Source organism: Pseudochaenichthys georgianus, chromosome 23, assembly GCF_902827115.2.
Source record: "Pseudochaenichthys georgianus chromosome 23, fPseGeo1.2, whole genome shotgun sequence".
In the NCBI taxonomy this organism is placed as follows: domain Eukaryota; kingdom Metazoa; phylum Chordata; class Actinopteri; order Perciformes; family Channichthyidae; genus Pseudochaenichthys; species Pseudochaenichthys georgianus.
In genome coordinates, this window is record NC_047525.1 from 15,085,743 (window position 1) to 15,112,945 (window position 27,203).

The 27,203-nt window shown below is 43.8% G+C and overlaps 1 protein-coding gene across 15 annotated transcripts in view; it reads left to right on the forward strand.

Moving 5' to 3' along the window:
• The window catches only part of celf2 (cugbp, Elav-like family member 2), a 238,387-nt gene that overhangs the window by 75,651 nt on the left and 135,533 nt on the right, over positions 1-27,203 (forward strand). For 5 of the 15 annotated variants that reach the window (XM_034075091.2, XM_034075089.2, XM_034075092.2 and 2 more), the window contains exon 1: positions 19,854-19,979. The exons of 8 other annotated variants lie outside the window; for them this stretch is intronic. In XM_034075091.2, coding sequence (XP_033930982.1) covers positions 19,903-19,979 — 77 coding nt within the window. In that variant the 5' untranslated portion in view covers positions 19,854-19,902. Of the gene's footprint in view, positions 1-19,853; positions 19,980-27,203 lie in introns of those variants that run through there. 2 more of the 15 variants (XM_034075095.2, XM_034075090.2) reach the window with 1 other exon arrangement.

Here is a 27,203-nt window from a genome sequence, read left to right on the forward strand (position 1 = left end):
TTTGCAGGGGGCTGATTCTGTGAGCTGCAGCTGACCACGCCCCCCTGCAGGAGAGGGGAGTTGGCAGTTACTTTTGGCATTAGGGCAGGGATATCTAGATACTTTCCAAGGTTTGATATAATGAATTGTGCTACTGTTAAAGCAAGCAACAATGTTTTCAAATCTGTAATCAAAAAGCTCCTCAAAAACACTATCTAAGCAGTTCCTGCCGTTGCCACGTTAGTTCAAAGAGAAACAACGGACTATTTTTCTTAGCGGATGCATGTCAATTTCAATCAATACATACAACTATTTTTTAAATAAATAAAATCATTTTCTAAATCCATAAAAGCATTTCAATTAATATTAGGAGTCATGTCGTTACTTTGTCGAGAATGTGGCCATGTAATAAGCGGGATAATGTGCACATTGCACATTGCATAATGTGCCTTCATGCCGATCTAGATCCCTCCGCTTCGCGTCGGGCTCCAGATCAGCCTGTCGGTGTTCTTTTCCCCATAATGACCGCGTCACTGCACATTATCCCTTACATATGATTATATAGAGTCATTATTCATTTGTTTTAAAGCAGGAGGCGCAAACGCTTGTCTCGGGGAGGGAGAAAAAGAGCCACAGCGGAGAATAAACAGAAGGGCAACCATGGCAACCATGCAAGGGAAGTCTTCTTCGCTGCTTTTGTGGCAGACTACGGCGCCACTTACAGGCCTGGCATATGTACTACAGCGTCTCTGGCGCTTTCGAGCAGCAATGGCCGGCCGTGGCCCAACCTCTCATTCCCCTGATAGGTGGAGAATTGACCAATAGCTGTAGCGCCACCGTCCTGACGTCAGGACAGTGTTCATATCTGGATCAGTCTGTATCAGATCCGTTGCAGCCCCTTTTTTAGAGATTTGGGTATGGAGGAAAATAGAGAGGGTTGTGTTTTCTGACACTTGGTGAGTTCCCTGGAACACCGGAGACACATATTCATGTATAAAAGACGTACAAAAGTGCATTTTGCATGATAGGTCCCCTTTAAATACTGTGAAATATGCACAACCTGAACATGTTCACTAAAGGGTATTGGAGGTTGATGATCAGCTTTCATGTTTACACAGCACATCAAATGAAAATAGACATTTCAAACACAATTTAATAAAGAGCATTGAGCAGATAAATCAGTCTGCTGGGGTTTGTGTATTGTGTCATAGTGCGTGTAAAACAGGTCAGCGAGCATTTAGAGGCTGCAGCCCCACAGGTAAATCTGAGAATCCATGTTAACTGGAACATGGTGTCCTAGCCTAAGAGAGTCCAGCAAGGATTCCTAACAAAAGGAGAAGAGAGGGAGGGATGGGGTGAGTGATGGAGGAGAGGCAACAAGACACATGAAAGGCATGAAAATGGAGGAGAGAGAGGAGGGCTGGGGGAAAATATGGGAATGAGATTTGAAGATTGAACAGTGAGTGGCAGTGAGAGTGATGGAGAGAGTGTTAGAGAGAGGTGTGGGGGAGTACTCCATCTTTGTTTTTGTTTGGTTTTCAGTCTTGACAGAATAGGAAAGTAGAGAAGAGAGACTAGATTGGGATGCCTGTGTCTTCCTTTCATTTAAGAAGTGATTCAACTACAAACACACCACACACACACACACACACACACACACACACACACACACACACACACACACACACACACACACACACACACACACACACACACACACACACACACACACACACACACACACATGTAGTGTAGATTACACACTGATCCGGATGTGTTTTACGTGTCTGTGTGAGCGCTGTGGATGAACGTTAGCAGTCGGGGTCAGTCTGGTCCTCACATGTCCACTTAGGCTCAAACGCAGCTGCTTGCTATTCTGAATTATTCATGAGCTCTTCATTAAATATTCACGTGTGAAAAGACGGCACCATCAGCTACCCACAATCCTCTCCTCTGGGTATAAGCAAGGAAGCATAGAGACACTTCTACAGTGTCTGAGATAACATAGAGGCTGCTTTAAAGGCTTTATTTGTTTTAATTCGCTATGAAAGACCACCTATTTTTTCGTCCTGTCGCTTTTTCCTCACCCCCGCCTTGTCTGCTCCTCCTTCTCTGCCCCCCCTCCCCTCTCCTCCTTTCTAAGTGATCGATTTTTGTTGTTCAGGCAACTGAGCCCCACAGACTGAGGTGAGAGAGATTAAGGTGGTGAGAAGATAGAAATAACTAGACAGAGAGAAGAGGCGAGAAAGAAAGAGAAGAATGGGAGCATGGGAGGTTGGAGGGAGACCTTGCCATGGGGGGGATCTGGGAGAGCAAGGGGCCCTAGGGTGAAGAGAGAGGATAGCTGAGGGTGAGAAAAGGGCAGAACAACAGCAACCATAGCGGGAAGATACAGTACAACACAATGTATGTTACGTCCACTATATATTTGAGTAGAAATTAGGCTCAAGGATGCTTTTCTGTTGGGGGCAGCTTGGAAATGGACCAAGCCCCATCTTCTATAGGTTAGAAAGGTGATACATTAAATGTACTTGCATTCTCACTAATATCCAGCAGGTGGGGTCTCCATTGGTTGCAACTGATTGTATAGAAGTCTATGAGAAAATCCAAGTATTTTAAAATTTAGTATGATGTTCATGTTGTGAATCTTTTGAAATTATTTGAAAAAACGAAGACAAATCCTGGTACAGTATCCTTAATACTATTCAACAGGTGGCGACTCCAGTGGTTGCGACTGATTGTATAGAAGTCTATGAGAAAATTCAAGTATTTTTTAGTAATCCCACAGAATGTGATATTTCAGTTTCTGATAGCATCAGGTCTTTAGGAAACGTTGAAAATTAAGCAAGATGGTTTTGTTTTGAAGAGACTGAACAGATGTTTACTTGGGTTGCAACCAGTAGCGTGGCGTGGGGAAAAAAATAGGGGAAGCCAATAATACGTCCTTTCTTTTGGGCCGGGGGTGTGGTGGTCAATGTAATAACTTAACCAGATGAGTGATTACAGCACCCGGTATCATTTTACAGACATTTGTATCATACAGATGCAGGACTGTTAGCCTGTTATCTAACGGACAGATCCGCACGCACTCTCCAGCCGAAACTCTAATAAGCATTCATTCACAAACTAAATCAGGAGACCTTTAACGTTTTACGTCCGATTTGCTCCTTTGTTCCTCGCTGTACCCAGCTCCAGTTTGGGAATTGGCCTGTCATCAGATTGTATTTGTTGTTGCTGCTCTAGCGGAACTTTAGTACAATTATTTTTGAATAAATACTCCAAATCTCCACCCTCCATAATTACACTTGCTTCAGTTGCTTGCTACTTTCTAACGGTGGTGAGAGTGGTGCAGTGACGCTATCTATCTTCTATCGATTAGATTTCAAATTATAAAAGTAGGGTAGACCTGGATATTATCCGACTGAACAAAACGTGCATTTATCTAACAGGTTCGTTTTCCACTGACCTTATTTCGAGCTATTTTCCTAAATCCTATGGAGAAATCCCATTGCTTTTTTGTCGAGGGAAACCGAGCGCAGCTTACTTCCGGATTTTAGGACGCGTCACTGCAACACTAAGTTGATGCGATTTGATGCGATTTGATTGGATTTGATTTGATTGGATTATGAGGCAAGGGAAGCCAGCCGCCTCTGGCATAATTATGTACTACAGCGTCTCCAGCACTTTCGAATGGCAATGGCCATGGCTGTCTCCTCCTGATAGGTGGAGAGTTGCCCATATAGGCGGAGCTCATCGTTTCTGACGTCAGAGATATTTCAAATCTGTATCGGTCAGTATCAGATCCGTTGCAGCCCCGTTTTTAGAGATTTAGGTATGGAGGAAAAAAGAGAGGGTTGTGTTTGCTGACACTTGGTGAGTTCCCTGACACACCGGGGACACATATTCATGTATAAAAGACGTACAAAAGTGCATTTTGCATAATAGGTCCCCTTTAAGCCATACAAAAAGGTTCAGCTTTTCAAATGTGAGGATTTCTCACTAAATATTGCTGTTTTCTGTCTTTGTGGCATAGCCTATTATGTACATGCATGTTCAAAAAGTTCTTGCATACATCTTTCATAATGGAACGAAATAATTTCAAGCAAGTACAGTAAGTAATAGGCAGATTTTTAAAATGTTTTAATTATGTCAGACCAACTTATGTATGTCCTCTTGCCATTCAGTGCATATTACATGAGTGCACGAAGGTCCACGGAAAAAAGCTTCCATTATTAACCAATGCAAGGCTGCGTTATTATATGGAGTACACAAGGCAGGATTTATTCAGCATCGACCTTACTGTTACATTTACAAACAATCTGTTGGTCAGCATTGAGTATTATCTGGATGGAAGTATATGTCATTGTAGTCAATGCAGGATCCTTGAAGATACTCCATAAATGTTGATCTTGAGGCCAAAATGACTTGCTTTTCAAATCCGAGCCTTTTCACACTCGATGTGCAGAGCAGATCCACTGCAGTGTTCACATAGCTGCACACATGCTAACAAACACATGTATCATATTAAATGCAATATTAAAACAGCTGCAACACAAATGCATATTAAATCTGACGGTTTCACATGACTACATAGAACATTGAGAATGTGCATGTTTTATTAATGGATGGACGCATTTTGTTTTAGCGAACAGGAGGAACGGATTTGTTTGGAATTTCGAAAGCAAATGAGAACATTTGATTGCATGATTGTTTAGCACGCGAACATGCTCTACCCGCTGCATTTTCGCTTCAACAGCAGACACGTCTGCTCATGGTGAGACAGGTGTTCCTAAGCTTCTGGCAAACACAGAGCAACATGCACATTCAGTATATTTTGCTACCTCCTATCATTAACCACAATTATTATTAAAGCTTCTCATGTAGTAATTAATTTCCATGGTTTATATGTGTCTTACATATGTCCCAAGAAAAAAAGGTTGTATATGTCACAAGAAAGCATTGTCAATGGTTATTTGCATTGGTACTATTCCTAAAGTGATTCCAATGAAGACTATAGTGCTACAGGAATGAGTAAAAAAAAACATTTTTTTTTGCACTTGTTTCACGTGTTTTATAGCTAAAACTATGTTTGCATGCTTTATTCCATAGGAGTTAATAGGAAATATAATTGTGGGACGTTTGATTTTTGTGAACAGAACAATAATGAGCAGAAGACAATGATTGAACTGATACGGCTGCTGTTTGGATAAATGACTCGGTTTAGATAAAGCAAGGATTTCAAAAATCTGTTGGAAACAAGCAGGGAAATGCGTGCATGAAATTATTGTGATGTCTTATTGCATTGCTGCCTTGTGTGAATCTGTAATCACTTTGGGTTCACCTAAAGCAGCAGCCATTAGCATCACATTCAGTCCTGAAACAGGAAAGCCTGTGATGATGGGAACTCAGTACATTGCAGCAGTTGGTTAATAATGTCCTGGACAGCCCCTTCTGTGAAGAAGGGTCAAGTGCGGTGAAACATGCAACATCGTCCCCACTCCTGGGACACTGCGAGCCCTCGGGGGCTGATGTAGGATCAGCTTTTCCCATCCATACTATGACCTCGCTCCTTGCAAGCAAACATGTAGACTGACCCCCCAGCAGAGCCGTGGGCCAAGTCCCACCCACGCCATACACTTAACCAGCTGAATGTGTGCATACTGAGCACTTTTTCTTTTTTACCATTGACCCAGATACTCATATTCTTCCCCCAGAGAGCCGCCTCTCTCAGTCTAAGAGAGGCTCATTATTTTTACTAGAGTGCCTCCCCTCATGTCTCTCCCACAGAGGAGGAGGAAGTGGGACAACCTGGTACAGGGGTGCATTCAAGCACATTCCCGTTCCACAGTGAGGCACACTGCATCCACACAATTAACGCGGCGTAAAATAGAGTCAGCAAATGTGCCAGCTAAATTATGGGCTGGTTCATTATTACCAAGCTCTCCCCATGCGTAATTGCACCTCTCCAAAATTTGGCAAACTCATTGGATTGTAAATCACCTCACTGGCCATGCTTTTATGAAGTCGAAATACTGAAGCATGTGTGATATTATATTCTCAGTCTGCCTTTTATATGCTCTGAATCATGATTGTGCATTGTATTTAGCGGGTGGTCAGGCAGAAAACAGGGCTGTGACCTAGGTCAGGGGAGATAATACAAATCCATCCAGGGAGGACAGTTTGAGTCTTAAATAAGTGACACATTGTGGTTTGAAGGCGAGTGAGGAACATCTTAGTAGCCTAAATAATTGAGAAGCCTTGTTTTTTTAAGACGAGTGTGGCATAATGAAAGGCTAATGGTTAAAGACACAGCGGTTAGAGACAGCTATGGCTGAGGAGACCTAATAGTTAGATCAGCTGCAGCGTTATGCGCCACGCCTCCCCAGATCGACACCTGGTTCTCCAACGGTCCGTCAGTTGCGCTGTTTGCAGAGCGAAATCTCAGACAGGACCGCGGAAGAGAGGAAGGAGAAGCGAATGGGAGCGAGGAGGTGGAGAATGTGACAACTGCTGGATGCGACAAGAGTGTGTACGGCTGGCTACACTGCCTTTAGGGAGGCCTCGGCTCTTGCACTGTCCTCTCCGTCTCCGCGGGCCAGGCGCAGTTTGGGCGAGAGCGACGCTCCTTTTTATTTATCAGGCAGGGCGCACCGCGGCGGAGGCGCACACCACAAGATACTGTACGCACACACACGCACACACACACACACACACACACACACAACACACACACTCAACACACACACACACACACACACACACACACACACACACACACACACACACACACACACACACACACACACACACCACAACACAAACACCACACACCACACCCACACCACACACACACACAGGGCAGGCAGGCAACATGACTTCATCCTACAATCTGGATTTTCTGCCCGATATGATGGTGGGAGTCGCCCTGCTTGTTCCCGGAGACAGAATGTGAGTTATCTTTCTCTTTTTCGCGTGTGAATGTCTGCTTTTTGTTTGAGTGTGTGTGATCTTTACTGTCCATAACAAAGCAGCCTGTCCGATGTGGAAATGTTGCCTCCGCTGCTGGATATGTGACTGAATAGGGGTCACAATGAACGCTAGAGCCGGGTTCTATATCTCTGTGTGATTGTGTTAGTTATGTCTTGTTGTTATTAATATCGTTTATAAATTGCACGGAGAGCGCCCGGGGCTGTTATCAGCTATAGACAGGATGGTGATGAATGAACGCCATTATGGGGAATTAACGCCACCGCCGTGAACAACCTTGTCTTTATGAAGCTGTTTATCTGCTTCATGTCGTCAAATTGTTGAAGCAGGGTCGACTCTTTTTGAGCATCGGTTCCCCCATCTCGCTCCGTTGGCACAGAGAAGGGGAAGTTGCTTTGATTTTGCGACTGCCGCCCATCATAATGTTCTGTGGGTCTCCGGGGCTGGAAGCGGTGTGCTCGGGACTGTGCAGCCGGTCGGGACCGCTCCATGCTGAGACAAGAGCACAAAGTCGATCCGTCTATTCTCTCTGTTGGTTCCGAAAAAGCTCAGGGTGGAAGACAGGAGTGATGATCACATGATTTAACCCGAGGCGTTTTTTGCGCCCTGTTATTCTCCACACTTTTGACACTTGAATGCATTTGCAGAAAAATACACTCACAATACACATAGGAGTGAATGGAGCTTTTTGAGTGAATGCAGGAATGCATGGATGACCGGTATCCCGTGTTTTTCAATTGGATTTGCTTTAATTCAGTTACGCTCCGGAATGTGTAGAGCAGGGACAAAGGGAGGTTTTCATCCCAACATCATGGTCATGTGTTTTTTTTGTTCACAGTGCATGTCCCACTTATGTCCCCTCAGCTCACAGCGTCTTGTTGATGGATCATGTGTGTTTCCCCACCAGATCAAATATAGGTTACAATGTGCTGCTGCAGTTGTCTCTTTTATCTTTCTGTGTAGGTATTTGTTCCCCGTACATCCACAGTGTGTTTTGGGATGCTACACTTGACTTTGTGGTGATGAGTCATGGTGTAAAAGAATGGAACTAACGTAATGAAGGGGGAATACGTGTTTGTTTGTTTGTTTGTTTGTGTGTGGGTGGTGTTGTGAAAAACGGATTTAGACTCATAATTCAAAACATTTAAGGATACTGCATAAATATGCAGCTGGAAATGAACTTCAGTTGACTCACTATAAAATACTGTTTTTTAGTCTACTGATCGTAGACTCAACCCACTGTTTTACCTTAGACTATAATTCTCTGAAAAAAGACTGTTATAGAATGTAGAAGTTACTACAGTTGCAGTACGATAGTTAGCTCTATAGCACTATATACATATTTATATTATATTTATATATAGTACCACAGCCATACTTTGTGTCACTATCACACTACTATGTCACATCCCTTTTCTGTTGTTAAATACTACGTAGTTTATCCATTGTGGCTAAAAATAATGTTTCAAATTCATGAAAAAATGACTTTCTTCATTCATTTCCAGACAACGGTCATAATGTTTGGCTCTACTCGGTGTTGGTTGCATTCCAATCACAAGATGGGTATCAAAGGAAGGCTCCATTGGTATTGGCAACACTTTAACAATACTGATATTGTCATTTTTTCAACCTATACCCAGCACTAAACAACCCAAAAATCCTCATTCTGTTTCACCGATGTATAACAGAGGCACAATATGAGATCAAAAAAAGTGTTTCCCATTATACAACGGCATGAATCACAAAATGACTCAGATTCAAGCATTGTATGAGTCTGGGGCGTGCACGTCACCCTGCAGAGCCTCCATCCATTGCCTTCTCATGTAGTAGTCTATTACCTCGATGTTACGGTGATGAGAAGGCTTTCTCATTAATCAGTGTCAGCGGCTGTGACGGCGTGGGCCCCGCGTAGGACCAGCGGGGGTGGACAGGGAAGCCATCACCCTCCCATCCTCCCTTCCCTTCCTCCCCTGGATGCGTCTCGCACCACCAGTTGCGGGTACATCCGCCCCGCAGTGAAGGATTTATGAATAATGTGTGAAGCGGCATTAGACAGGCCTATCTGTGGCCTCTTACCCAGCCGAGGACGAGGCGGACAGGTTGAACCAGAGAGCGCTTATGGAGATGACACTTTGTATTTACGCGAACACGCCTCTTGCGCCCGCCCATTAAACCCCTCGGGGGAAGTGATCTTTTGATTTACTTGTTTGCGTCCTTGCGTTAAATGGCACTATTTCTTCAGTAGCAATGGTAACATTTGCATTCATGCTGCTCCTCTTAACATCCTTCCACTGGCTTCTTTCCCTTTCCTGTCCTTCCTGTAGAGACTCCCACGTTGACAGGCCCTGATAACATTAGACTTGTCAAATATTAGCTGAGATCATATGAGAACTAAGTGGAACTAACAGTCCAATCTCTCTCTATTCATTCTTAGCAGGGCTGGGAACATGAAAGGACGTAAAGTGAGAGATTCAGGAAAAAAGGAGCAGGACCTCTGCCCTTTGCTTTCCCCTCTTACTCTAACTCTGAAGACTAAACTCGCTGGCTCTATGGGAAATCTGTGACCCCCTCACCTCTTCGACACTGTGTTGAATCCTGAAACTATTAGATTCAGGGATTATTACACTTCTGAGGCTGCAGGCCGGACAGTATTTAGACATGATGTCTCGCACATAGCAATGCAGTGTGAGAAAAGTTTTTAGAGAGTACTTGTCCATGGACAAGTGAGTTTGGCAATGTACTTGTCCGAATACATTTTTCACTTGTCCAGAATGGACAAAAATTGGGGCCACTGGAATCTTCTTCTTCGTCGTTTTACATTTTCCCACGGTTTTTTCCGACACCGCTCAACGTAAGTAAGCGGTAAGATTTTACTGCATTACACATAGGGTTGGGTATCGTTTGGATTTTAACGATTCCGGTTCTGCTTTTCGATTCCGGTTATTTTCGGTTCTCGATCCGGTTCTTTGAGAGGGTAAAAATAAGTCAAACTGGGAGAAAAATATATTTATGAAAACATTAAGTCAAATCTGTATTCCGATTTACAAATCACTTCATACTGTTGAATTTCTTACGGTTATTGAATACAATTCTATAAAAATAATCACTGCATTGTTTAGTTAGTTCCAAGTGGTGCAGTTTGAGAATGTACAATTGGCCCAGTCTCCTCTGATGTTACACTGCAACCTGCCTGTGAGACAGAGTCCAACCACACATGTCCAACACATAGGACATAACCTAATAATAATAATACATTATATGTATAGCCTACAGTATAGGCCTAGCGCTTTTCTACAACTCAAAGACGCTTGCACGCTTACACATGTCCTGCAATACACATGCTGCAGCTGCCCAGCTGCTCACTGTTTGTAAAAGTAAATAAATAGAATTTCTATTTCAATAATGTACTTTCTACACCCTGCTTCATAAACAATACTGACATCCCTGTGCTCCTCCGAGTCTGGGGGTCCGGGGATGTGAGGACAGCGCGAGGACACAGACAGGGAGGCTGCTTCACTTCATAAAGGAAATGGCGGTCAATATTAACAACATAGGAGCTAAAACGCTTAATAACCTTCATTACGTGTTAGAGAAAGAACATAAGAAAATTTGACAAAGATGAGGCTGTCAAACAGGCAGCGGATGCGCTGTGTGTAGAAAGAGAGAGAGACGCTGAGCTGCACCGTGCAGCGATCAGCTGATACGGAGCATATGAGAGAGCTGCAGTCCGCGGGGCTCGGCCTCGCCTCCTGTCCTCACAACTCTTATTAATCCCTACCGGACAATTGTTATTTGTTCCTACTCGGAACCTAGTTTGAACCCGGCCACTGTGCTACACTTCCCACCCGCCCCGCCCCACCCCCGTCTAACTGTACAGAAAACGGCGAGATGCATTTCCTTAGGAATCTACAAGCAGAACCGAAACTAACACTTCTAAACGAACAATGGCGGACACGGACCATTTGCGAATGAGTTCTGCCTTTTGTAAACTGAATGTATCAATAATTTGTCAATAAATCAGGCCGAAAAACGTCACTTGTCCGCCGGACAAGTCAATTGAAAGATCTACTTGTCCGATATTGTAAATAACACGTCCCGGACGGTGGGACGTGTACTTTTCGCGTGTGTGTGTGTGGTGCGTGCGTGCGTGGTGGTGTGGTGTGTGTGGTGTGGGTGTGTGTGTGTGTGTGTGTGTGTGTGTGGTCAGTTGTTATCAGAATAACACCATCCTGCTCTCTCTCCTGCAGCCCCAGAGGATCAGTGGAGCTGCACCAGTTTCAAATGAAAATAAATGAGAGGCAGTGACCGCTACTGCCTGGGTCCCACTTTAATGAGGAGAGGGAGGAGGAGGAGAGGGAGGAGAAGAGGGACAGAGGTGGAGGGGTGGGGCGAAGGCAGAGGGGGGAGAAAATGGAAAGTGAGGGAGAGATTGGTCTGAGTTGGCGTTGGAAGGTGCAGAGAGAGACGAGTGAGAGGGGGGCAGTGATGAATGGAGGGCCCCTCTCTGTCACCGATGCGATGGCCAATTACAGTGGAGCGCGCTCCGCTGCACTGCAGGTGGAGCGTACAGTGTTTTTGAGTGGCCGGAGAATATCCCTCCATCCTCCATTTGCATTGAGAGGAGAAATCACTGCACAATGTACGACTGAGAGCAGCTTTGGGGTTCACTGTTCAATTCAGAAGGACTGCATTCATGTCCTGCTCCATTGTAGGTCTGGACTGCACTTTACCTGCGTGTTATTTCCCTGTATCTCAAAATATAGAATATCTGTTACAGTTTGTATTGATTCTGTCATGCCAAACGCTTCTAACGGGAGTTTGCCTATGTGTTGGATTTCTTTTTTTCTGAGTTTTGTATATCAGTGTCCCCAAATGGCATCAGTTTTGAATTTAAGAATAGACAAAATCTGCTCGCTGCTGTCACTCTTACCGGTGAAAAATACTTTTGAAATGAACCTTTACCGACTTTGATAATTTTGCCTAAACTATCAGAACTCATAACTGTAGGCTCACATACAGTTACAATCTTTCTTTAAAATAGTTTTTGTTTATAAAAAAAGAAATGTGCCATCACACTATAACTTCCCGCCAGTATCAATAGGACATTGAAGATGTAAGGCATTTTAAAGGCTCCAGAAGTTGGCTTAGTGCTTTACTACATTGTGTTGAGCTTAACTACAACACAGGTATTCTGTGGAGAACCCCCATAAAAGTTATTTTATCACGTAGCGCTTTAGGCTAAAGCTGCAACTTTAAACTTCAAAGCATTCCATAGTCTGCTATAGGGTTGTAAAAACCCTGACTAAACTCAGCGTGATCAGTTCCTTTAAAATCCCACAGGATGGACCCTGAAGAACACGGTGCTTGAGACAAACCAGGTCAGAGTCATGGTGAGAGTTTTGGAGATACAAGTTTTCCCTCTATGGTTTAACGCTGTCCAGTCCAGTCTAGCAGACAGCATGACAACTAGCAGACAGCAGCACATAGTATAGCCAGGAGGCCTCTTCAGGGGCAGAGGAAATCAAGTGTGTGTGGGGGGGGTGGGGGAGAGAGACATATACACACTTTAAGTCATGTCTACCACCGATGCAGGCATTAGTGTGTGAGGGTCAGTGAGCAGGTCGGGGGGTATCTGCTTAACAGTTCTTGATCTGAATGTCTTGTAACACAAAAGTGTGTGTAAATGTGTGCTTGTCAAAATGTGTGTGTGTGAATCAGGGTCAGATGCCCGGGAAGGTTTTTATCATTTTTAACCCTTTCAACAACTATAAAATCATTCAATATGAATACAAGTTATTTTTTGAGCACAAAAGTTGATATGTGAAAATTAAGGGTTCCTTTTATAATGTTGTTGTACCTGGTGCAATGACAACAAAGGAATTATATCATCTTATAGTTCCAATCATGATGCCATTTTGAGATGTCATGTGAAAAAAAAGCCATTTACTGAATTTAAAGTGGACCTATCATGCTATATTTGAAACATATATTGTACGGCAATACCTATATAAAGTATATATATATATTTTTTTCAAAATACCAAACAGATCCTGCATTTTAGCCATGCCTCATTTCGCTCTATTTGCTCTTTGCAGCCCTGTTTTTGCAGGGGGCTGATTCTGTGAGCTGCAGCTGACCACGCCCCCCTGCAGGAGAGGGGAGTTGGAAGTTACTTTGGCATTAGGGCAGGGATATCTAGATACTTTCCAAGGTTTGACATAATTAATTGTGCTACTTTTAAAGCAAGCAACAATGTTTTCAAATCTGTAATCAAAAAGCTCCTCAAACTATCGAAGCAGTTCCTGCCGTTGCTACGTAGTTCAAACGGAAACAACGGACTATTTTTCTTAGCGGATGCATGTCAATTTAAATCAATACAACCATTTTTTAAATCAATAAAATAATTTTCTAAATCCATAAAAGCATTTCAATTAATATTGGGAGTCATGTCGTTACTTTGTTGAGAATGTGGCCATGTAATAAGCGGGATAATGTGCACATTGCACATTGCATAATGTGCCTTTCATGCCGATCTAGATCCGCGGGCTTCGCGTCGGGCTCCTGATCGGCCTGTCGGTGTTCGTTTCCCCATAATGACCGTGTCGCTGCACATTATCCCGCACATATGATTATATAGAGTCATTATTCATTTGTTTTAAAGCAGGAGGAGCAAAGGCTTGCCTCGGGGAGGGAGAAAAAGCCACAGCGGAGAATAAACAGAAGGGCAACCATGGCAACCATGCAAGGGAAGTCTTCTTCGCTGCTTTTGTGGCAGACTACACGCGCCACTTACAGGCCTGGCATATGTACTACAGCGTCTCCGCGCTTTCGAGCAGCAATGGCCGGCCGTGGCCCAACCTCTCATTCCCCTGATAGGTGGAGAATTGACCAATAGCTAGCGCCACCGTCCTGACGTCAGGACAGTGTTCAAATCTGGATCAGTCTGTATCAGATCCGTTGCAGCCCCTTTTTTAGAGATTTGGGTATGGAGGAAAATAGAGAGGGTTGTGTTTTCTGACACTTGGTGAGTTCCCTGGAACACCGGACACATATTCATGTATAAAAGACGTACAAAGTGCATTTTGCATGATAGGTCCCCTTTAAATACTGTGAAATATGCACAACCTGAACATGTTCACTAAAGGGTATTGGAGGTTGATGATCAGCTTTCATGTTTACACAGCACATCAAATGAAAATAGACATTCAAACACAATTTAATAAAGAGCATTGAGCAGATAAATCAGTCTGCTGGGGTTTGTGTATTGTGTCATAGTGCGTGTAAAACAGGTCAGCGAGCATTTAGAGGCTGCAGCCCCACAGGTAAATCTGAGAATCCATGTTAACCTGGAACATGGTGTCCTAGCCTAAGAGAGTCCAGCAAGGATTCCTACAAAAGGAGAAGAGAGGGAGGGATGGGGTGAGTGATTGGAGGAGAGGCCAACAAGACACATGAAAAGGGCATGAAAATGGAGGAGAGAGAGGAGGGCTGGGGGAAAATATGGGAATGAGATTTGAATATTGAACCAGTTGAGTGGCAGTGAGAGTGATGGAGAGAGTGTTAGAGAGAGGTGTGGGGGAGTACTCCATCTTTGTTTTTGTTGGTTTTCAGTCTTGACAGAATAGGAAAGTAGAGAAGAGAGACTAGATTTGGATGCCCTGTGTCTTCCTTTCATTTAAGAAGTGATTCAACTACAAACACACACACACACACACACACACACACACACACACACACACACACACACCACACACACACACACACACACACACACACACACCACACACACACACACACCACACACACACAACACACATGTAGTGTAGATTACACACTATCCGGATGTGTTTTACGTGTCTTGTGTGAGCGCTGTGGATGAACGTTAGCAGTCGGGGTCAGTCTGGTCCTCACATGTCCACTTAGGCTCAAACGCAGCTGCTTGCTATTCTGAATTATTCATGAGCTCTTCATTAAATATTCACGTGTGAAAAGACGGCACCATCAGGCTACCACAATCCTCCTCTCCTCTGGGTATAAGCAAGGAAGCATAGAGACACTTTCTACAGTGTCTGAGATAACATAGAGGCTGCTTTAAAGGCTTTATTTGTTTTAATTCGCTATGAAAGACCACCTATTTTTTCGTCCTGTCGCTTTTTCCTCACCCCGCCTTGTCTGCTCCTCCTTCTCTGCCCCCCTCCCCTCTCCTCCTTTCTAAGTGATCGATTTTTGTTGTTCAGGCAACTGAGCCCCACAGACTGAGGTGAGAGAGATTAAGGTGGTGAGAAGATAGAAATAACTAGACAGAGAGAAGAGGCGAGAAAGAAAGAGAAGAATGGGAGCATGGGAGGTTGGAGGGAGACCTTGCCATGGGGGGGATCTGGGAGAGCAAGGGGCCCTAGGGTGAAGAGAGAGGATAGCTGAGGGTGAGAAAAGGGCAGAACAACAGCAACCATAGCGGGAAGATACAGTACAACACAATGTATGTTACGTCCACTATATATTTGAGTAGAAATTAGGCTCAAGGATGCTTTTCTGTTGGGGGCAGCTTGGAAATGGACCAAGCCCCATCTTCTATAGGTTAGAAAGGTGATACATTAAATGTACTTGCATTCTCACTAATATCCAGCAGGTGGGGTCTCCATTGGTTGCAACTGATTGTATAGAAGTCTATGAGAAAATCCAAGTATTTTAAAATTTAGTATGATGTTCATGTTGTGAATCTTTTGAAATTATTTGAAAAAACGAAGACAAATCCTGGTACAGTATCCTTAATACTATTCAACAGGTGGCGACTCCAGTGGTTGCGACTGATTGTATAGAAGTCTATGAGAAAATTCAAGTATTTTTTAGTAATCCCACAGAATGTGATATTTCAGTTTCTGATAGCATCAGGTCTTTAGGAAACGTTGAAAATTAAGCAAGATGGTTTTGTTTTGAAGAGACTGAACAGATGTTTACTTGGGTTGCAACCAGTAGCGTGGCGTGGGGAAAAAAATAGGGGAAGCCAATAATACGTCCTTTCTTTTGGGCCGGGGGTGTGGTGGTCAATGTAATAACTTAACCAGATGAGTGATTACAGCACCCGGTATCATTTTACAGACATTTGTATCATACAGATGCAGGACTGTTAGCCTGTTATCTAACGGACAGATCCGCACGCACTCTCCAGCCGAAACTCTAATAAGCATTCATTCACAAACTAAATCAGGAGACCTTTAACGTTTTACGTCCGATTTGCTCCTTTGTTCCTCGCTGTACCCAGCTCCAGTTTGGGAATTGGCCTGTCATCAGATTGTATTTGTTGTTGCTGCTCTAGCGGAACTTTAGTACAATTATTTTTGAATAAATACTCCAAATCTCCACCCTCCATAATTACACTTGCTTAGTTGCTTGCTACTTTCTAACGGTGGTGAGAGTGGTGCAGTGACGCTATCTATCTTCTATCGATTAGATTTCAAATTATAAAAGTAGGGTAGACCTGGATATTATCCGACTGAACAAAACGTGCATTTATCTAACAGGTTCGTTTCCACTGACCTTATTTCGAGCTATTTTCCTAAATCCTATGGAGAAATCCCATTGCTTTTTTGTCGAGGGAAACCGAGCGCAGCTTACTTCCGGATTTTAGGACGCGTCACTGCAACACTAAGTTGATGCGATTTGATGCGATTTGATTGGATTTGATTTGATTGGATTATGAGGCAAGGGAAGCCAGCCGCCTCTGGCATAATTATGTACTACAGCGTCTCCAGCACTTTCGAATGGCAATGGCCATGGCTGTCTCCTCCTGATAGGTGGAGAGTTGCCCATATAGGCGGAGCTCATCGTTTCTGACGTCAGAGATATTTCAAATCTGTATCGGTCAGTATCAGATCCGTTGCAGCCCCGTTTTTTAGAGATTTAGGTATGGAGGAAAAAAGAGAGGGTTGTGTTTGCTGACACTTGGTGAGTTCCCTGACACACCGGGGACACATATTCATGTATAAAAGACGTACAAAAGTGCATTTTGCATAATAGGTCCCCTTTAAGCCATACAAAAAGGTTCAGCTTTTCAAATGTGAGGATTTCTCACTAAATATTGCTGTTTTCTGTCTTTGTGGCATAGCCTATTATGTACATGCATGTTCAAAAGTTCTTGCATACATCTTTCATAATGGAACGAAATAATTTCAAGCAAGTACAGTAAGTAATAGGCAGATTTTTAAAAATGTTTTAATTATGTCAGACCAACTTATGTATGTCCTCTTGCCATTCAGTGCATATTACATGAGTGCACGAAGGTCCACGGAAAAAAGCTTCCATTATTAACCAATGCAAGGCTGCGTTATTATATGGAGTACACAAAGGCAGGATTTATTCAGCATCGACCTTACTGTTACATTTACAACAATCTGTTGGTCAGCATTGAGTATTATCTGGATGGAAGTATATGTCATTGTAGTCAATGCAGGATCCTTGAAGATACTCCATAAATGTTGATCTTGAGGCCAAAATGACTTGCTTTTCAAATCCGAGCCTTTTCACCTCGATGTGCAGAGCAGATCCACTGCAGTGTTCACATAGCTGCACACATGCTAACAAACACATGTATCATATTAAATGCAATATTAAAACAGCTGCAACACAAATTGCATATTAAATCTGACGGTTTCACATGACTACATAGAACATTGAGAATGTGCATGTTTTATTAATGGATGGACGCATTTTGTTTTAGCGAACAGGAGGAACGGATTTGTTTGGAATTTCGAAAGCAAATGAGAACATTTGATTGCATGATTGTTTAGCACGCGAACATGCTCTACCCGCTGCATTTTCGCTTCAACAGCAGACACGTCTGCTCATGGTGAGACAGGTGTTCCTAAGCTTCTGGCAAACACAGAGCAACATGCACATTCAGTTATTTTGCTACCTCCTATCATTAACCACAATTATTATTAAAGCTTCTCATGTAGTAATTAATTTCCATGGTTTATATGTGTCTTACATATGTCCCAAGAAAAAAAGGTTGTATATGTCACAAGAAAGCATTGTCAATGGTTATTTGCATTGGTACTATTCCTAAAGTGATTCCAATGAAGACTATAGTGCTACAGGAATGAGTAAAAAAAAACATTTTTTTTTGCACTTGTTTCACGTGTTTTATAGCTAAAACTATGTTTGCATGCTTTTATTCCATAGGAGTTAATAGGAAATATAATTGTGGGACGTTTGATTTTTGTGAACAGAACAATAATGAGCAGAAGACAATGATTGAACTGATACGGCTGCTGTTTGGATAAATGACTCGGTTTAGATAAAGCAAGGATTTCAAAAATCTGTTGGAAACAAGCAGGGAAATGCGTGCATGAATTATTGTGATGTCTTATTGCATTGCTGCCTTGTGTGAATCTGTAATCACTTTGGGTTCACCTAAAGCAGCAGCCATTAGCATCACATTCAGTCCTGAAACAGGAAAGCCTGTGATGATGGGAACTCAGTACATTGCAGCAGTTGGTTAATAATGTCCTGGACAGCCCCTTTCTGTGAAGAAGGGTCAAGTGCGGTGAAACATGCAACATCGTCCCCACTCCTGGGACACTGCGAGCCCTCGGGGGCTGATGTAGGATCAGCTTTTCCCATCCATACTATGACCTCGCTCCTTGCAAGCAAACATGTAGACTGACCCCCCAGCAGAGCCGTGGGCCAAGTCCCACCCACGCCATACACTTAACCAGCTGAATGTGTGCATACTGAGCACTTTTTCTTTTTTACCATTGACCCAGATACTCATATTCTTCCCCCAGAGAGCCGCCTCTCTCAGTCTAAGAGAGGCTCATTATTTTTACTAGAGTGCCTCCCCTCATGTCTCCCACAGAGGAGGGAGGAAGTGGGACAACCTGGTACAGGGGTGCATTCAAGCACATTCCCGTTCCACAGTGAGGCACACTGCATCCACACAATTAACGCGGCGTAAAATAGAGTCAGCAAATGTGCAGCTAAATTATGGGCTGGTTCATTATTACCAAGCTCTCCCCATGCGTAATTGCACCTCTCCAAATTTGGCAAACTCATTGGATTGTAAATCACCTCACTGGCCATGCTTTTATGAAGTCGAAATACTGAAGCATGTGTGATATTATATTCTCAGTCTGCCTTTTATATGCTCTGAATCATGATTGTGCATTGTATTTAGCGGGTGGTCAGGCAGAAAACAGGGCTGTGACCTAGGTCAGGGAGATAATACAAATCCTCCAGGGAGGACAGTTTGAGTCTTAAATAAGTGAACACATTGTGTTTGAAGGCGAGTGAGGAACATCTTAGTAGCCTAAATAATTGAAGCCTTGTTTTTTTAAGACGAGTGTGGCAATAATGAAGGCTAATGGTTAAAGACACAGCGGTTAGAGACAGCTATGGCTGAGGAGACCTAATAGTTAAAGATCAGCTGCAGCGTTATGCGCCACGCCTCCCCAGATCGACACCTGGTTCTCCAACGGTCCGTCAGTTGCGCTGTTGCAGAGCGAAATCTCAGACAGGACCGGCGGAAGAGAGGCAGGAGAAGCGAATGGGAGCGAGGAGGTGGAGAATGTGACAACTGCTGGATGCGGACAGAGTGTGTACGGCTGGCTACACTGCCTTTAGGGAGGCCTCGGCTCTTGCACCTGTCCCTCTCCGTCTCCGCGGCCAGGCGCAGTTTGGGCGAGAGCGACGCTCCTTTTTATTTATCAGGCAGGGCGCACCGCGGCGGAGGCGCACACACACAAGATACTGTACGCACACACACGCACACACACACACACACACACACACACACACACACACACACACACACACACACACACACACACACACACACACACACACACACACACACCACACACACACACACACACACACACACACACACACACACACACACACACACACACACACACACACACAGGGCAGGCAGGCAACATGACTTCATCCTACAATCTGGATTTTCTGCCCGATATGATGGTGGAGAGTCGCCTGCTTGTTCCCGGAGACAGAATGTGAGTTATCTTTCTCTTTTTCGCGTGTGAATGTCTGCTTTTTTTGAGTGTGTGTGATCTTTACTGTCCTGAAAAGCAGCTGTCCGATGTGGAAATGTTGCTCCGCTGCTGGATATGTGACTTGAATAGGGGTCACAATGAACGCTAGAGCCGGCGTTTCTATATCTCTGTGTGATTGTGTTAGTTATGTCTTGTTGTTATTAATATCCGTTTATAAATTGCACGGAGAGCGCCCGGGGCTGTTATCAGCTATAGACAGGATGGTGATGAATGAACGCCATTATGGGGAATTAACGCCACCGCCGTGAACAAACCTTGTCTTTATGAAGCTGTTTATCTGCTTCATGTCGTCAAATTGTTGAAGCAGGGTCGACTCTTTTTGAGCATCGGTTCCCCATCTCGCTCCGTGGCACAGAGAAGGGGAAGTTGCTTTGATTTGCGACTGCCGCCCATCATAATGTCTGTGGGTCTCCGGGGCTGGAAGCGGTGTGCTCGGGACTGTGCAGCCGGTCGGGACCGCTCCATGCTGAGACAAGAGCACAAAGTCGATCCGTCTATTCTCTCTGTTGGTTCCGAAAAAGCTCAGGGTGGAAGACAGGAGTGATGATCACATGATTTAACCCGAGGCGTTTTTCTGCGCCCTGTTATTCTCCACACTTTTGACACTTGAATGCATTTGCAGAAAAATACACTCACAATACACATAGGAGTGAATGGAGCTTTTTGAGTGAATGCAGGAATGCATGGATGACCGGTATCCCGTGTTTTTCAATTGGATTTGCTTTAATTCAGTTACGCTCCGGAATGTGTAGAGCAGGGACAAAGGGAGGTTTTCATCCCAACATCATGGTCATGTGTTTTTTTTGTTCACAGTGCATGTCCCACTTATGTCCCCTCAGCTCACAGCGTCTTGTTGATGGATCATGTGTGTTTCCCCACCAGATCAAATATAGGTTACAATGTGCTGCTGCAGTTGTCTCTTTTATCTTTCTGTGTAGGTATTTGTTCCCCGTACATCCACAGTGTGTTTTGGGATGCTACACTTGACTTTGTGGTGATGAGTCATGGTGTAAAAGAATGGAACTAACGTAATGAAGGGGGAATACGTGTTTGTTTGTTTGTTTGTTTGTGTGTGTGGGTGGTGTTGTGAAAAACGGATTTAGACTCATAATTCAAAACATTTAAGGATACTGCATAAATATGCAGCTGGAAATGAACTTCAGTTGACTCACTATAAAATACTGTTTTTTAGTCTACTGATCGTAGACTCAACCCACTGTTTTACCTTAGACTATAATTCTCTGAAAAAAGACTGTTTATAGAATGTAGAAGTTACTACAGTTGCAGTACGATAGTTAGCTCTATAGCACTATATACATATTTATATTATATTTATATATAGTACCACAGCCATACTTTGTGTCACTATCACACTACTATGTCACATCCCTTTTCTGTTGTTAAATACTACGTAGTTTATCCATTGTGGCTAAAAATAATGTTTCAAATTCATGAAAAAATGACTTTCTTCATTCATTTCCAGACAACGGTCATAGACACATTTGATGACCATATTAATGTTTGGCTCTACTCGGTGTTGGTTGCATTCCAATCACAAGATGGGTATCAAAGGAAGGCTCCATTGGTATTGGCAACACTTTAACAATACTGATATTGTCATTTTTTCAACCTATACCCAGCACTAAACAACCCAAAAATCCTCATTCTGTTTCACCGATGTATAACAGAGGCACAATATGAGATCAAAAAAAGTGTTTCCCATTATACAACGGCATGAATCACAAAATGACTCAGATTCAAGCATTGTATGAGTCTGGGGCGTGCACGTCACCCTGCAGAGCCTCCATCCATTGCCTTCTCATGTAGTAGTCTATTACCTCGATGTTACGGTGATGAGAAGGCTTTCTCATTAATCAGTGTCAGCGGCTGTGACGGCGTGGGCCCCGCGTAGGACCAGCGGGGGTGGACAGGGAAGCCATCACCCTCCCATCCTCCCTTCCCTTCCTCCCCTGGATGCGTCTCGCACCACCAGTTGCGGGTACATCCGCCCCGCAGTGAAGGATTTATGAATAATGTGTGAAGCGGCATTAGACAGGCCTATCTGTGGCCTCTTACCCAGCCGAGGACGAGGCGGACAGGTTGAACCAGAGAGCGCTTATGGAGATGACACTTTGTATTTACGCGAACACGCCTCTTGCGCCCGCCCATTAAACCCCTCGGGGGAAGTGATCTTTTGATTTACTTGTTTGCGTCCTTGCGTTAAATGGCACTATTTCTTCAGTAGCAATGGTAACATTTGCATTCATGCTGCTCCTCTTAACATCCTTCCACTGGCTTCTTTCCCTTTCCTGTCCTTCCTGTAGAGACTCCCACGTTGACAGGCCCTGATAACATTAGACTTGTCAAATATTAGCTGAGATCATATGAGAACTAAGTGGAACTAACAGTCCAATCTCTCTCTATTCATTCTTAGCAGGGCTGGGAACATGAAAGGACGTAAAGTGAGAGATTCAGGAAAAAAGGAGCAGGACCTCTGCCCTTTGCTTTCCCCTCTTACTCTAACTCTGAAGACTAAACTCGCTGGCTCTATGGGAAATCTGTGACCCCCCTCACCTCTTCGACACTGTGTTGAATCCTGAAACTATTAGATTCAGGGATTATTACACTTCTGAGGCTGCAGGCCGGACAGTATTTAGACATGATGTCTCGCACATAGCAATGCAGTGTGAGAAAAAGTTTTTAGAGAGTACTTGTCCATGGACAAGTGAGTTTGGCAATGTACTTGTCCGAATACATTTTTCACTTGTCCAGAATGGACAAAAATTGGGGCCACTGGAATCTTCTTCTTCGTCATCGTATTTTACATTTTCCCACGGTTTTTCCGACACCGCTCAACGTAAGTAAGCGGTAAGATTTTACTGCATTACACATAGGGTTGGGTATCGTTTGGATTTTAACGATTCCGGTTCTGCTTTTCGATTCCGGTTATTTTCGGTTCTCGATTCCGGTTCTTTGAGAGGGTAAAAATAAGTCAAACTGGGAGAAAAATATATTTATGAAAACATTAAGTCAAATCTGTATTCCGATTTACAAATCACTTCATACTGTTGAATTTCTTACGGTTATTGAATACAATTCTATAAAAATAATCACTGCATTGTTTAGTTAGTTCCAAGTGGTGCAGTTTGAGAATGTACAATTGGCCCAGTCTCCTCTGATGTTACACTGCAACCTGCCTGTGAGACAGAGTCCAACCACACATGTCCAACACATAGGACATAACCTAATAATAATAATACATTATATGTATAGCCTACAGTATAGGCCTAGCGCTTTTCTACAACTCAAAGACGCTTGCACGCTTACACATGTCCTGCAATACACATGCTGCAGCTGCCCAGCTGCTCATTGTTTGTAAAAGTAAATAAATAGAATTTCTATTTCAATAATGTACTTTCTACACCCTGCTTCATAAACAATACTGACATCCCTGTGCTCCTCCGAGTCTGGGGGTCCGGGGATGTGAGGACAGCGCGAGGACACAGACAGGGAGGCTGCTTCACTTCATAAAGGAAATGGCGGTCAATATTAACAACATAGGAGCTAAAACGCTTAATAACCTTCATTACGTGTTAGAGAAAGAACATAAGAAAATTTGACAAAGATGAGGCTGTCAAACAGGCAGCGGATGCGCTGTGTGTAGAAAGAGAGAGAGACGCTGAGCTGCACCGTGCAGCGATCAGCTGATACGGAGCATATGAGAGAGCTGCAGTCCGCGGGGCTCGGCCTCGCCTCCTGTCCTCACAACTCTTATTAATCCCGGTACCGGACAATTGTTATTTGTTCCTACTCGGAACCTAGTTTGAACCCGGCCACTGTGCTACACTTCCCACCCGCCCCGCCCCACCCCCGTCTAACTGTACAGAAAACGGCGAGATGCATTTCCTTAGGAATCTACAAGCAGAACCGAAACTAACACTTCTAAACGAACAATGGCGGACACGGACCATTTGCGAATGAGTTCTGCCTTTTGTAAACTGAATGTATCAATAATTTGTCAATAAATCAGGCCGAAAAACGTCACTTGTCCGCCGGACAAGTCAATTGAAAGATCTACTTGTCCGATATTGTAAATAACACGTCCCGGACGGTGGGACGTGTACTTTTTCGCACACTGCAATGTGTTCAAAATTCAAGACAACACGGACGTGAGGCTGATAACTTTAACAAGAACACTGTGTGCAGAAGCAAACATGAGACAGACTGGCGATAATGCTTGAAGATGCCTCATTCTTGCCAAGTGTACACAACCCACCGCACACAATTGCTGCTCTCAGAGGGAAAATGTATATCTGACCACTGATTCTCTTTACGACCCCCCCCCCCCCCACTCCTATCTTCTCTTCCCCCATTTCCAAGCCTGAAAGTACACACATCACGAAGCCAACAGCTGAAAGGGTCCTGTGACAGACAACATAGGGTTCTAGTGAGACATATATACGAGGGTCTGTTTGTTTAGATGAGGGGGCGGTATGGACAGAACGCAGCGTTTTAGAGGGAGGTGAATAAAGGCTTGTGTGCCTTGCTCTTGTTGGCTGATACCACCATGGAAACAACACAGAGAAACATATTACTGTGTGCTAGATATATTAAACACCCTTTCTTTTGATAATGGACTTTATTGGAAGATTGCAAAAACAGATATTCCTCTTTGCACTTTAAATGCATTTTATGTACACTTTTGTATTACTGTTTTTTATTCTTTTCGGTTTTCTTTTTACCTCCGGCAGACTAAAGTCCTTATGCAGATTTCCCCCAAAACCATGAGAGAATTTTCCTTATTCTTTCCTTTTTTAAAGATTCCATTATTTAAGTCAATAACAAAGAAACGCTCAACAGACCACAGATCCTCTTCATTGATGAAGGTTAAGAAGTTTGAACTAAAATGATATTTCTTGTCAAAATGGTTTAACCCAACTTCCCCCAGTTTAATTATGAGTATCCTGATTCTGACTCTGATAGAGAACATTTGATGGCATTTGTTGGCCAGCATGGATGATCTAACTGGTACATCACACTTATCCTTGAAGTGAAATAGCCTACGACAAGAGAGATTGCTGAAAAAGAAGGGTGAAAATTGACTGGGAGAGGAATACAACGGGGAAAGGTGCGAAAGAGGGAGGAGGAGGAGTGATGGTTTGACAGCATTTGACTCCCTGGACAGACATCTGGTCAGGTTTGAATTGTGTCTTATCTGATGTCGAGATGAAGAAGAAATGAGTTAGAAAACGGAGTCAGTAGTGCTGGTGGTGATTCTATCTGTCTTCCAACCTATAGAGAGAGAGACCTTTCCATTCTTTATTGTGAGGATGACACACACACACACACACACACACACACACACACACACACACACACACACACACACACACACACACACACACACACACACACACACACACACACACACACGGAGGAGAAATGCATCAGCCTTCTGTCATTTCCGTTATTACTGTTTTGTTCATAATAATGTTATTTAGGCGGGAAACACATACAGTATTTGTGATATACGATGTGATGGAGTCGTCTTCACGCATCAGTGACTGCAATGTTGCTTTATGTTGCTTTCTCTCTGTGTGTGTGTGTGTGTGTGTGTGTGTGTGTGTGTGTGTGTGTGTGTGTGTGTGTTGTGCGTGTGTGTGTATTGTGTGTGTGTTGTGTCAATATGATGAATGTCTTTGCTCTGTTGGGGCTCAGGAGCAGTTGTCTGTGGATGACACCGTGTGTGTAGGTGGTGATGTATCATGACCAAGGTCTCTGTGTGTGTGTGTGTGTGTGTGTGTGTGTGTGTGTGTGTGTGTGTGTGTGTGTGTGTGTGTGTGTGTGTGTGTGTGTGTGTGTGTGTGTGTGTGTGTGTGTGTGTGTGTGTGTGTGTGTGTGTGTGTGTGTGTGTGTGTGTGTTTATGGACACATGATGGAGTCCACAAGCCATAATTGTGTGTGAGTTTTGCTTCACGGTGGTGGCGAAGTCGATAGGGACTTGGCTTGGCAACTGGAAGGTCACCAGTTGAAGTTCCGGCAAGACCAAGTGCTACCGAGGTGTCCCTGAGCAAGGCACCGTTCCCCACACTGCTCCCCGGGCGCCGTTCAAAATGGCAGCACACTGCTCCTAACACAGGATGGGTCAAATGCAGAGAAACTATTTCCCCACGAGGGATTAATAAAAGTGCATCTTATCTTATCTTACCTCATAGTAGACGTAGCTGGTAAGCCGACAAGAAAATTGTTGATTTCCACATTTTTAGATATAGACACCCCTTTATCTTTTAGAATATGGACAGAAAACCCAAGCGAAATGATCAGAAAGTCATACATGCAAACCAGCTTTGTGGAAAGTGAATATGCTAAATTGCAGATGCTAGTGGAGAAGAAGGTTGCTAGGAGAAGAAGCTTTTACATTATTATGGCGACAATGCAAGAAGGAATTTCGATATGCCACTTCCTACTGCGACCAGACCCCTAACTGCAACAGTGAGTGGCGTCAATTAGCTGCCACAATAGATTAACTCTATTTACTCCGTGAGCCATGTTGCATTCAAGGCCTGCAAACCCCAGCATTCATTCCAATCCCTCTCATTGTCTCTTGGTTAGCCGAGCTTCACTCTCGAGCTCTCCTTGATTATTTTTACCGCAGCACATTGCATTTAGTCTCTGTGCGTATTCATGTGGAATACACACATAGGTACACATACTGTAGATTAAGCTCTGCGAAGAGACTTTTCCATGTGCAATTGTACATGTCATTCTCCTGTTTTCTGAGAGGAGTATTTCATCACTTGGCCTTGAAACGAATGAAGCATGCACATGCTTTCAATGCTGCACATTGCCACCCACACAAATAGGCAGAAAGCACCCCACGTGACACACGCGCGCATACACAAACACAGTCTCCACGTTGTTCACATCATGTCCCTGGGCTGTAGTGACGGGCGGAAAAACAACTGAACCCAAAGAGACTTAGTGAACACAGTGATCATCCCTCGTCCTCTCCCGGTGTATGAATATCTCTCCTCTCCACCACCTCTTCTCCTCTCGCTCTTTTTGTCTTACTCTCAATAGTCAGCCATGCATGTGTTCTGTGCAGTGGCATTGCCTTGCCAGAGGGAGAGCTTACCTCATGCATGTCTCAGTCGATTTTTTTCC